This window comes from Cucurbita moschata, unplaced genomic scaffold (assembly GCF_002738365.1).
Source record: "Cucurbita moschata cultivar Rifu unplaced genomic scaffold, Cmos_1.0 Cmo_Scf00017, whole genome shotgun sequence".
Taxonomy (NCBI): domain Eukaryota; kingdom Viridiplantae; phylum Streptophyta; class Magnoliopsida; order Cucurbitales; family Cucurbitaceae; genus Cucurbita; species Cucurbita moschata.
In genome coordinates this window covers 22,697-33,803 of record NW_019268533.1, presented here as the reverse complement: position 1 = coordinate 33,803, position 11,107 = coordinate 22,697, and the positions used below count along the sequence as shown (strand labels likewise).

At 36.4% G+C, this 11,107-nt stretch overlaps 2 protein-coding genes across 4 annotated transcripts in view; both read left to right on the top strand.

Moving 5' to 3' along the window:
* Positions 1-499, top strand: part of LOC111455230 (zinc finger CCCH domain-containing protein 37) — a 9,067-nt gene extending 8,568 nt beyond the window's left edge. The window contains exon 12 of one of the 2 annotated variants that reach the window (XM_023096811.1): positions 139-499. In XM_023096811.1, coding sequence (XP_022952579.1) covers positions 139-300 — 162 coding nt within the window. In that variant the 3' untranslated portion in view covers positions 301-499. The remainder of the gene's footprint in view (positions 1-138) is intronic. The other variant, XM_023096812.1, reaches the window with a different exon arrangement.
* A 387-nt stretch (positions 500-886) lies between these two features.
* On the top strand, positions 887-10,833 carry LOC111455126 (uncharacterized protein At5g08430). 2 transcript variants are annotated; one of them, XM_023096672.1, is made up of 8 exons: positions 889-1,073; positions 1,265-1,689; positions 1,966-2,078; positions 6,302-6,361; positions 7,660-7,710; positions 8,214-8,284; positions 9,824-10,122; positions 10,297-10,833. In XM_023096672.1, exons 2-8 carry the CDS (start codon positions 1,344-1,346, stop codon positions 10,683-10,685), a joined length of 1,329 nt encoding a protein of 442 aa, XP_022952440.1. In that variant the 5' UTR covers positions 889-1,073; positions 1,265-1,343; the 3' UTR covers positions 10,686-10,833. The 2 variants fall into 2 exon arrangements, with proteins under 2 accessions (XP_022952439.1, XP_022952440.1); XM_023096671.1 differs by having other exon boundaries at positions 887-1,689.
* Positions 10,834-11,107: the final 274 nt, after the last annotated feature.

Here is an 11,107-nt window from a genome sequence, read left to right as displayed (position 1 = left end):
TAAAAAAAAAAAAAAAAAAAAAAAAAGAAAAAGAAAAAAAAGAACGAAAGGATTATTTACCTGTTGAGTCATCTTATCTGGTTGAGATTATTTTATATGTAAACCAAGAGTATCTGAAATAATCCTTTTACTTGACAGGATGCCATAATTTGTCCATATTATCTCAAAACTGGTACCTGCAAGTATGGGTCTACTTGCAAATTTGACCACCCACCTCCTGGAGAAGTGATGGCAATGGTAGCAGTACAACTTGTTCCAGGAAAAGAAGGTGAAGAACGGATAGATGAACCAACCAGTTGATGAACAGAAGTATAATGTCGTCTTTCACAACCATTGTAGCTTGTTTAAATAAACTGAAGTTGTGATTTCATAGTCAGTCCTGCATCAAATTTATTCCTTGTATTTGACAGACCAATACTTGTTATTCCTTCCCTCTACCCTTCTGTAATATCAATGCGCGCCTATGAATTTGACACGTGAATGTTTTGTTGGTTGTGTCCTTTCCTCTTTCTTTACCCTTTTGTTTCATAATCTGAGGTTGGGAGATTCTTCTCAGCCCAAAACACCTTAAAAGAAATAAGCCCCTCAATGGATCATTTGAGGGACCTAATCACATTTGGTGATTACACAAAATTTTAAAATATTTATAAAACAATGACTTAATTTTAGGATTAACGGGAACAAATCTATAAGTTAAATTTTTTTAAAATCTTTAAATATAATTTTAATGTTTTAACACAACAAAAGTATAAAAAATAAATAAATACACATTAATTAACTCCTCGTATCTGGTTAAATAATTTGAGACTAAACACTCCATTGTCTCAAATGCCCCTAATGGTTTCAAGTTTTATTATTTAAAAAAAACCCAAATATATGTGACTGAATTGTCAACGAAGTATTTCGTGTATACATTCGACAGAACCGGTGGGGTTCCATTGTTGTTTATGGAGAAGCTTGGAAGCTCCGCTGTCCTTGGGCGGGGATCAGTTTCTCTCTAGAATGACGATGCTACCAACTATATAGGATGAAGAATGGATTCGCTCGAGTGGATCGAAAGTAGTAGACAGCAGGTATGTACTCCTGTAAGAATGAAAAGGAAAATTAGATCCAAGAAATATGAATTCGTTGGTTGGGGATCAAGACCACTTATTGAATTTCTTGAATCAATTGGTAAGGATACCAAAGAGAAGATTTCTCGACACGACGTTACCTCTCTTGTAAATGAATATGTCAGTATTAACAACCTTCTTCATCCTTCTAGAAAGAAACGAATCGTTTGCGATGATAAGCTCCATTCCATTTTCGGAAGGAAAACAATTGGCCGTATTAAAATCCATGACATGCTAGAGCCGCACTTTGCGGAGAATCAAGATGAATCAGATGATGACTTTTCTTACAGCTCTGACGAGACGGAGAATCTTTTAAATACCCTCAAACGGGAGAATGGTAAAACCCCAGGAAGAAAGCTCAGTCAGAAGACGAGAGTGCTGGTGAACCCAAATACTTCTTTTGCTGCCATGGCTCCTGGAAATATTAATCTTGTCTACTTGAGAAAGAGTTTAGTAGAGGATCTGGTTAAAGATCATGAAACCTTTGAGAGCAAGTTGATTGGTAGCTTTGTCAGGATTAGATCTGATCCCCATGACTATCTTCAGAAAAATACTCATCAGCTTGTGCAAGTTACAGGTAACCAACCTATCCTTTTTTATTCATGAACAGGGAATACGCTAGCTAGAATAATTTATCTCTACAAATATAAACTTCGTTGTAATCTTGTATACGTTTTATTTATATTCTTCATGGAGATAACTGCAAATTGTTGTTATGAAAACCATTGTTATGAAAACCATTGAAAGAATGTTACCGGAGTTAAATAGGTCCTACTATGTTATGTGCTTACCGTCCAACCATATGTCATCTCAGATAATTAATTCAGTGATCTTATTTTTTGACATTCTTTAGGGGTGAAGAAAGTTTCTATACCTGGTGATTTGGGTACAAGATTCCTTCTTCATGTTTCCAATGTGATGAAAGACGTCAGTATTTGCATGCTTTCAGATGAAAAGTTTTCTGAGGTAATTTCTCCACTGTCATTATTATTATTATAGATCAATATACTTTTTTTTTCCTTCAGTGTGATATAGAGTATGTATGGATTATACAGTGTAAACAAAACGATAAGATATTATTCTTCATAGAAGAAAAAGACTGTAAGAATTTGTATTGCTGACTAAAAATGATAGAATTTAAATGATTGTGATGTAAGAGGCTTTTGAGATTTTTAAACTTTTCTTGGGGTCGTTAGACCATTCTTTAGCTTTCTTATTCGTTGTCATTCTTTCCATAGCTTGTTCTGCATTTACCTTTTACCCGTATAAGTGAAGCTTGTTTACCAAGAGTTTGATATGCTTTAGTTACGGGCTCTTTGAGGCTATAAACAACTGTCTTTTAGGTTGTAAAAGGGTATTTTGTTAAAATAAAATTCAGAACTCTCCTTGAATTACTTTAGTTTGGTATCGAAGCCCTCATAAAATGGACATCCCATGGCTGGAAAGAAGGCTGCCAGCTACCTCAGAGTTGACAAAGATCAATCTGGTTTAGAGTCTACATTCCACCCTTGCGCTATCCCTCTAACTTCAACTTAAGGCTTTCTGTCGGTTGAAGAAACCCTTGGAGGTATGCAACATGTAATTACTTCCATGGCGGTCCAACTTGAGAGAATCAAACTCAGATTGGGGCAATCATAGTTGAGATCATTAGTCAACTCCCATCAATCAATACAAGATCAAAGAAGGGTGATAAATCAAGAATTCGATTCTTCCAGTAAAGAAGAAGATTTTCTGCACCACGATATTTACCAGCTTTAGAAAATCAAGTGATCTGCAGGCAAGGGGACTTTGTACCCAATCGGTATTCAATTTGGAACATAAATGATTACAAGTTTAAGATTGGTTTCCAAGCTATAATGGAATTTGGACGTTGAAGATTGTCTCAATTAGATCAAGAATGGTAAGACTTTTTTTTTTCTTTAATATACTCTTTATTACATGTCTGGAAGAAAAGAAGGTTAAGTTAGTAACATTAAAACTCAAAGAGGGAGCGTCCGCTTAGTGGGACCAACTCCCCAAGTCCAAAACAATAGGCGAGGTTTCAGGAAGAGAACTATCAAGACTTGACCAATAATACGAACATATCCTTTTTAATCATTATCATCATTGCAAGCAAGTGTCAAGAACGGTGGGAGATCATACCAAAGAATTCAACTGCCTAGGCGTTTGTTGTCACGGTCATGCTTGTCCAAGGCGTGTTGCCTATGACCGCATGCCCGTTCCAAATCCCTTTTACATGCTTTCATCTTAAATAAGTCTTTACTACTTCATGTTGTGTCCATATGGGGGTGTATGATTGGTCTCCAAATCATGACTATACCCGCTAGGGCTAAAATGTCCCAAAATCATGTCTACGAGCATACACCGACATTGTCCACAAAGTTCAAATTTCTCACGACTGACTTATTCGTTGGGTTAGAACAAGTGCCACACAATTGCTGTCTCGTTGATGCAAGAGTGCGATTGTGACAAGTGGTATCAGAGCCAAGTCGGCTCCTCGAAAAGTAGTACACAACCATGTTAGCTGCAAAACAACTAGACAAGTCCCAGATTGACTGATTAGCTGAAATTGAAGAATAGTTACTCTACATGAGTGAAGTTCTTGATGGAATGGGGCTTTTGGAATCTCACATGATTGAGATTGCCGCTAAAGCCGACAGGATCAATGAGATGGCAGGCTGCCTTGAGGAAATGCCTGTTCGCGAATTAATGTCTAGCGTCGAGGCCCTAGAAGACAAGGCTACAACTTCTAGTGGCTTCGAGCATAGGGATAGCTCGACAGGCTCGGTTGCTCGAATGGAAGAATGCATCGAGGGCTTAGACGATGCCCAACAAGCGATCGTTAAGATGGTTTCAAATTTGTCTGAAGATTTGAGAGCAACCCTTGGAGTGGTCAGGGCTGAAGTGGCAGATCTAAGCGCCAAATTAAACTCACCATGAGAGCGGTGGGGTACCAAACCCCGGCTTGGGGTGTAGTACAGTTTAACAAGATAAAAATCCTGAAGCCCAAGCCCTTCTGTGGGTTCGAGATGACAAGGCTCTAGAGAATTTTATCTTCAACCTCGAACAATACTTTTGAGCCACAAATATCGTGGCAGAAGAAGCAAAGGTCACGTTGGCAACAATGCATCTAACCGACGATGCTAAGTTGTGGTGAAGGTCCAAGTACATGGACATTCAAGAGGGTCGATGTACCGTGGACACTCAGGATAGCTTGAAACAAGAACTCTGCTCACAGTTCTTCCTAGATAATGTCGAGATAATCGCAAGAAGGAAGTTAAAAGAGCTAAGGCATATTGGTAGTATCGGAGACTACGTTAAGTAGTTTTCTGGGCTTATGTTAGATATTCGTGATATGTTTGAGATAAACAAAGTCTTCAGTTTTATTGAGGGACTGAAGCTGTGGACGAAAATCAAGCTTTACGAACACAGAGTTCAAGACCTTTCCACGGCCTATGCTATCACTGAACGATTGTTCAATGTAGTATCAATCAACCCCAAGTGATAGGGTGGAGTAGGAGTCCGCAAGTGATGGAAAAATGAAGGGCCGGTCAGAAGCGTCGACCACAACAATTTCAAGATGTAGAGAGAGTTTTGATCAAATTGAGGTTAGATCAACCCCAAGGTCAAAACAACAAGAATAAAAAATTGGTGCGAAAATATTATGGACCAGTCAAAATTATCCACAAGGTCAGAAAAGCATCATATAGGATCCAATTGCTCCCATGGATGCAGACTAGCCCTGTTGTCCACGTTAGTAACTTGAAATGTTACTATCTCGAATAAGAAGACGTCAAGCAGCAAGAGGTGACACATCATCACACAAAGAAGAAAATTTTCAAGCAAAGAAAGTAGGAGAGATGTCGACAGAGAAGACGCCAACAGTCAACGAACTGAGAAGTGGTTTTCAACAGTTCCTTGTAGATTGGAAAAGACTCCTCATTGTTGAGATCAGCTGGTAACGCGTCGAGGGACATAAAGTCAGCCTCAACCTACATCATTGAGTTCGCAAAGAGTCAGTTGACAGAGACGTCAACCAATTAAGTGTGAGAGGATGTTACGGTCATGTTTGTCCAAGGTGTGTTGCTTATGGCCGCATGTCGGATATCCTGATCATGCTTGTCTAGAACGTGTTGTCCATGGCCGCATGCCCGTTCCAAACCCCTTTGACATGCTTTCATCTTAGATAAACTCTTACTATTTCATGTTGCGTCAATACGGGGGTGTATGACCGGTCACCAAAATCATTTCTACACCCGCAAGGGCTAAAATGCCCCAAAATGTACTATAATGGGATGCGATTAGTCATCAATTCTTCCTACTCTGAGTTATATGCAATTTAAATTGTGGTGTTGCTTTCTTGCTTATAGTCATATAATGTTGCTTTCTTCCATTTTTTCAAATTGTTTTCAAATGTATTTCCTCGCTAACATTTTCTAAAACATTTCTCGCAAACATGACTCGAGGCTCAAGCATACACCGACATTGTCTGCGAAGTTCGAGTTTCTCATAGTTGACTTGTTCGTTGGGTTAGACCTAGTGCCGTACAATCGTTTTTCCGCTGCCGCAAGAGTGCGATTGTGATACTTGGCTCAACCTCAAGCTTGCTGAAAGAGAATGGTAACTAATTACTTGAAATATCTCTGGACTAACGCAAGATATCTAAGAAAAGGTGGAATTCCAACCTTTAGTACGATTTACGGAGGCTGTATAATGGTCAAAAAAGATTGAAGAGCAATTGGATAAGAGAAAAAACCGCCAAAAAAGAAAATAATGGGAGGCAGTTAACGCATCTTAGACGTTTTCCTTTGCTCTCTCTTTCCTTAAGTCTACTGTTTGTAAGGTTTTTTATACATCATTTATACCTACCTAATAATAATAAATTACTGTTTCCTTTTCAGAAAAAAGTTGTTGCCCCTCGGTGTTAATTCTAGATTTTCGTTATTGAACAGGGTAGAATAACCCATCTATCTACTGTATATTAAATCGTCCCTACACACATTGTAACTGAGAATCAGTGTTTCAACTTATTTATCATTAGAGGCTTTTTTCTCCTCCAAGCCAAAATTTACCCTTTATGTTTAATTGAAATGTTTTGGATAGGCATCTACTTGTACTTGTATGTGTTGCTTGGGAGTTATCCTATTATGATTATTACTGGAAGTTTAATTGCCATTGCTATGTTGCAGGAGGAATGCAAAGATCTGGATCTGAGAGTAAAAAGTGGTTTGGTTAAGAGATTAACTATTGTAAGTTTTTCTTTTGTCGCTCAGATGGTCCTTTGTTTCTCTAAATTGACAAAATTAGTTCTTTATTGCTAATTTCAATATGATAATTCGTGGAATTCCATTAAATAAGAAAAGTAGTGAATTTATCTTTATTGTTACCTAACATCTAAGAATTTATCTAGATTTAAGATTTATTGTTACGGATTTATTATTACCTAATATCTATGGATTTAGTTAGCCTTCTTGTATTATAAAAGACACATGTACCTAAAAAAAAAATTAAATAGGAAGAATAGCAAGATAATTTGCAATATGGTACCAGTGCTTTTCTATTCGGGAAAATCTGATTATAACCAAAACCCTTACTCAGTATGTGAATCCTTTATCATTGACAATCATCCATCGTGATCAATTTTCTTTTGGAGCCTTCATAGCTGCCGTTAAGTTTCATTTGGAGCCTTAATTGCTGCCATCACCGAGATCAATTTTCGTAAGTGAGAGTCTTCAGGGGTATTTTGTATAATTTAATCAAAGATCAACTTCCCCAATCAAGGGTATTTGGTATAATTTAACTAAAGATTAGCTCCCCGAATCATAATGAAGAATTTATGATGTTTTCTTCAAACATGACTTATTCATGAACACATTTTTTCACAAGCTTTTAATAATAAAAATAAAAATAAAACGGGAAGGGACATAAAAGACCAGCCCTATAGAAGGAGTCCAATCCTTACTTACACAGGACCTCTCAAATTCTTGAAAGTTTCTACATTTCCTCTCCAGCCAGTTGCTCCACAAAACAACAAAACAAGAATGCCATTGGATTCTGACCTTATAACCAGGGAGGATTCAAAAGAACTTCCTCCATGCTATAAAAGTATTTGGTGGTCCAGTTGAGCTATGATCAATTTCCTGACCAGACAATTTGAGGGAGTCTAAAAGCTAATGGTTATTACTGTTGGAGAAGGATATGAGCAACTGATCATCTTTAGTGTAAAAGAAATGCATTTTTCTCAAATGGTGGGTGGCAAACTCGTGTTATTGATTCTGTCAAGCATTTTAAAATTTTTGCTACGTTTTCGAACTTATTACCAACAACTTTTGTACAACTTAAATTCTTGTCAAGGTCTACAACATGTGAATGATGTAAAAGCATTGATGTTTACTGTTAATATGAAGTTCTTCTCTATCTTCTTCTGGTTGCATTTATGGATACGTCAATGTGGTCCCAAATCTAGTGTGGAGAACCTCTTTATTTCTCTCTTACCAGTTGTAGATCATTTCTCCTATTTACATGTGCTCATTTTTCTTTTTGGCAGGCAGAGGTTCAAAAAAAAGTTGAGGCCTTGCATGTGGATATTACCAAGCATGTACGTATGATGATAACTCGAAATTTTTTCATTGCTCAGAAGGCAGGCTGCCTTGCATTTTTCTTTAGTTTTATTCCCTCTAGCAGTTTTTGTTATTTAAAAATTTATTTATCAGTGAACTTTCAATATATCGAATGATATCAAAAGGTAGACGAGTATATATAACACAAAGTTATGAAGGTCAAAATAGTACTTAGCTTTCAGTCATGAAAAATTTATGGATGTTTATGTCAGAAGGCTACATTCAGATATTAAGTCTTGAAATGTGAAGAGTAGACTGCATATGGTTATTACTAAAGTCCATTAAATCGAAAGCACGCTATGGTATATATATGCATCTGTAGTGGTATGCAAAAGTTTGTTCATGCCAACCATCATGCTCATCTGATGGAGTATTTCGATTTCTTTACTGCGCTGAATTCATGCTCATCTGATGGGAAGGATTTGCACATCTTTGTTTTGGTGACTTGGTCTGTCAACTCAGTGCTATGTTTCTGTTTCAGTGGCTTTCGAGAGAAATTTCTTTGCTGCAAAACCTCATTGATCAAGCGAATGAAAAGGGGTGGCGCAAGGAATATCCTTTTGTAATTTCTTTTTATTGTATGTTGTGTTTGCTAGAGTAGGATATTTCTCATATATTTCATACGAATGTACAGCTATTAAAGGAAGAAAGGAACTAAAACAGGTAATAACCTAACGGTAACAAGGAATATAAGGGTGAAAGCGAAGCATGACAAAGAAGGAAACAAGAATAGAAGAGGTACAAAAAAAATTAAGAACAACAACAAACTTCTGCACTGAAACAAGAATCTGAGAACTTTTCATTGATATAATGAAAATTATACATTTCATTACTATGAGTCAAACTCACTTTAGCTAGCAGATGCGTCGTATTTACTGTATCACAAGTGTTATTTTTTTTTTTCAATTGCTGCTATAATTAGATAATTATTATTGTTGATCGATAGGAGATTTGTTGTTTATTGCTCCTGCTTCCTCACATTTGAGCTCGTCAAGCCAACTTATCAATAGTTTGCAACTTATCAATAGTTTGCAATGGCTCTTTACTTTACATCAATTTCGTATCATAGCATGATCCCCTTTCTCCTCTCAATTGTATTTTCAGTCATGTTAAACTGCATTGTTTCTTTCTGCTCAAACAATCAATCATTTAAAATTCAGTAGTATATCTTATTATATGAAGTTCTTCAGGAATCAAGCTTATACAATTTAACATTGTAGTAAATTATCTGTATCTAAAATAATTTTAGTTGGTTCTAATGGTGGTTATAACATGTGCCCTTTCTTCCCATTGCCCCTCATTGAGTCGGTAGACAACATGTTTATGTAATGAGAGCATGCCTCTTCTTATTATGTAATAGTCTCAACCTATTTTCTAATTTGCTGATTACAAAAATATGCCTGTATCAGCTATAGAACGTATGCAGTTCCTCCCCATTGCCTCTCTTTAGACAACATTTTTATATGATGAGAGAATGTCTTTACTCATTATGTATTAGTCTCAACCTATTTTCTAGTAAGCTGATTACAGAAGTATGCATGTGCCAGCTATAGAACGTTGCTTCTTGATGGCTATATTTCTGTTTCTATTTTGAGCCACTTGATTGACCCAAACATGCATTTTCCCCACAGTGGCTTAAACAACGAAGCATGTTTTTTTTTTTTTTTTAATTTATTTACCCTGGTGAAGGCCATCTTTACTGGAAATGGGCAGCTGTTTAAGAAATTTGAGAAATAACCGCAAGATTATTAGAAACTGCTTCCCAAAGTCATGGAGCTATAGGCTATAGATCTCTAAGAGAATTGATTGGGTGAATGGGATTATCTTTTGAAGTTCAGTTCAATGATTTATTATTTTTTAGAACCTGTAATTTGGAATTTTTATTGATACAACTTTGGAGCTTTTTTTTCTTTTTTGCCCCTTCTTCTGGTATTGGTATATCATTATCATCATCCCAGATTGTGCTTATCATTAGATTAGCATGCTTCGAAAAAGACCATATTCAGTAGCTTCTAATCTTTGTGACTCTTGGAAGTAAGATTGCCAAAAAGGCTAAAACAAAACAAATGAGCCTTAACTGACTTGATGTACGCTTGACCAATATTTGGAGAAAAAGCTGCTCCTTCAGACTGCAGAAGAACAGTCGCGCATTTTTCGTGAGATTCCACAAGTGATTGCAGATGAACCAGAATTTCAAGACATTTATGGTAGTGCAAATCAAGGAGATAATGTCACTAATGAAGGAGATGAAACCAAATTGCAGGTGAGAAGGGAGGTTTCAGATGATACAAATCAAGGAGAAATTGTATTTGGTTCAAACCCAAATGTTGATATTTATGTTGCAGAAAACCGAACTGCAGCTTCGATGTCCAACGTGGAAGAATTTGCAGGTTTGTCATCTTTATTTATGATTCGGCCTTAAATTTCGTGTGAAGGTTTTGATATCGCATCTAGTTGATATTGGAAGAGAAATTGTATTTGGTTCAAACCCAAATGTTGATATTGGAAGTACACTAGGTAGATGACATGTGAACTGATTGCTTTCTATTATGTAATTGTTGCAGAATGTAGACGAAGTGTTCTTGATGAAGAACAGCCCCCACAACCAGTAGAATCTACGTGTAATAGTAGCTTGAATGAGACAGAACTTATAAATGAGGTGGATAAAGGCTGGCTAGCGAATGAGCAGATTAAAGAATCTCGAGTGATAAATTTGAGCGACGACGACGAACTACCAAGGGGTGAAGAGTTTGATTGGAATAGCACACTAAGAAGCTTGATTTGGTATTATTTAGATCCTCAGGGGGACGTTCAAGGGCCCTTTTGTCTTGCGTCATTGAAGAACTGGAAGGATGCCGACTATTTTCCTCCAGATTTCAAGGTGTGGAAGATGGGTCAGACTCAAGATCAAGCTGTTTTATTGAGCGACATTCTTTCCCACTTCCTTTCATAACTACTAATACTGCTACATTTTTATTTCAAATGGAAGCATTACATGGATGGGTAAGCTTCCTAACTGTCTTGATGCGTACGTTTAATGGAACTGTGTTGAGGACATCAATCTAGATATCTATTCTTAGCCTCCTTTGGGATTTTGGAAATCTTAAATGTTTTTACATTTATTTCGTTGCTTCCTCATATTTAATTTCATATAAATTATATTTTTTACTTTTTACATAAGTTTATTTTTACATGGGGGAGAGAGAATAATAATTTAGCTTTATTGATACAAATGTTTATAATACATTTCAACCCCCAACCTGATTTATTAATACAAAATATAATTTTTTATTATTTTTAATGTTATAGTTTTACCTTTAGTCCTAAAAATGGCATGTTTTAAGAGTTCAGTTTTTTTTTTTTTTTTTTTTTTTT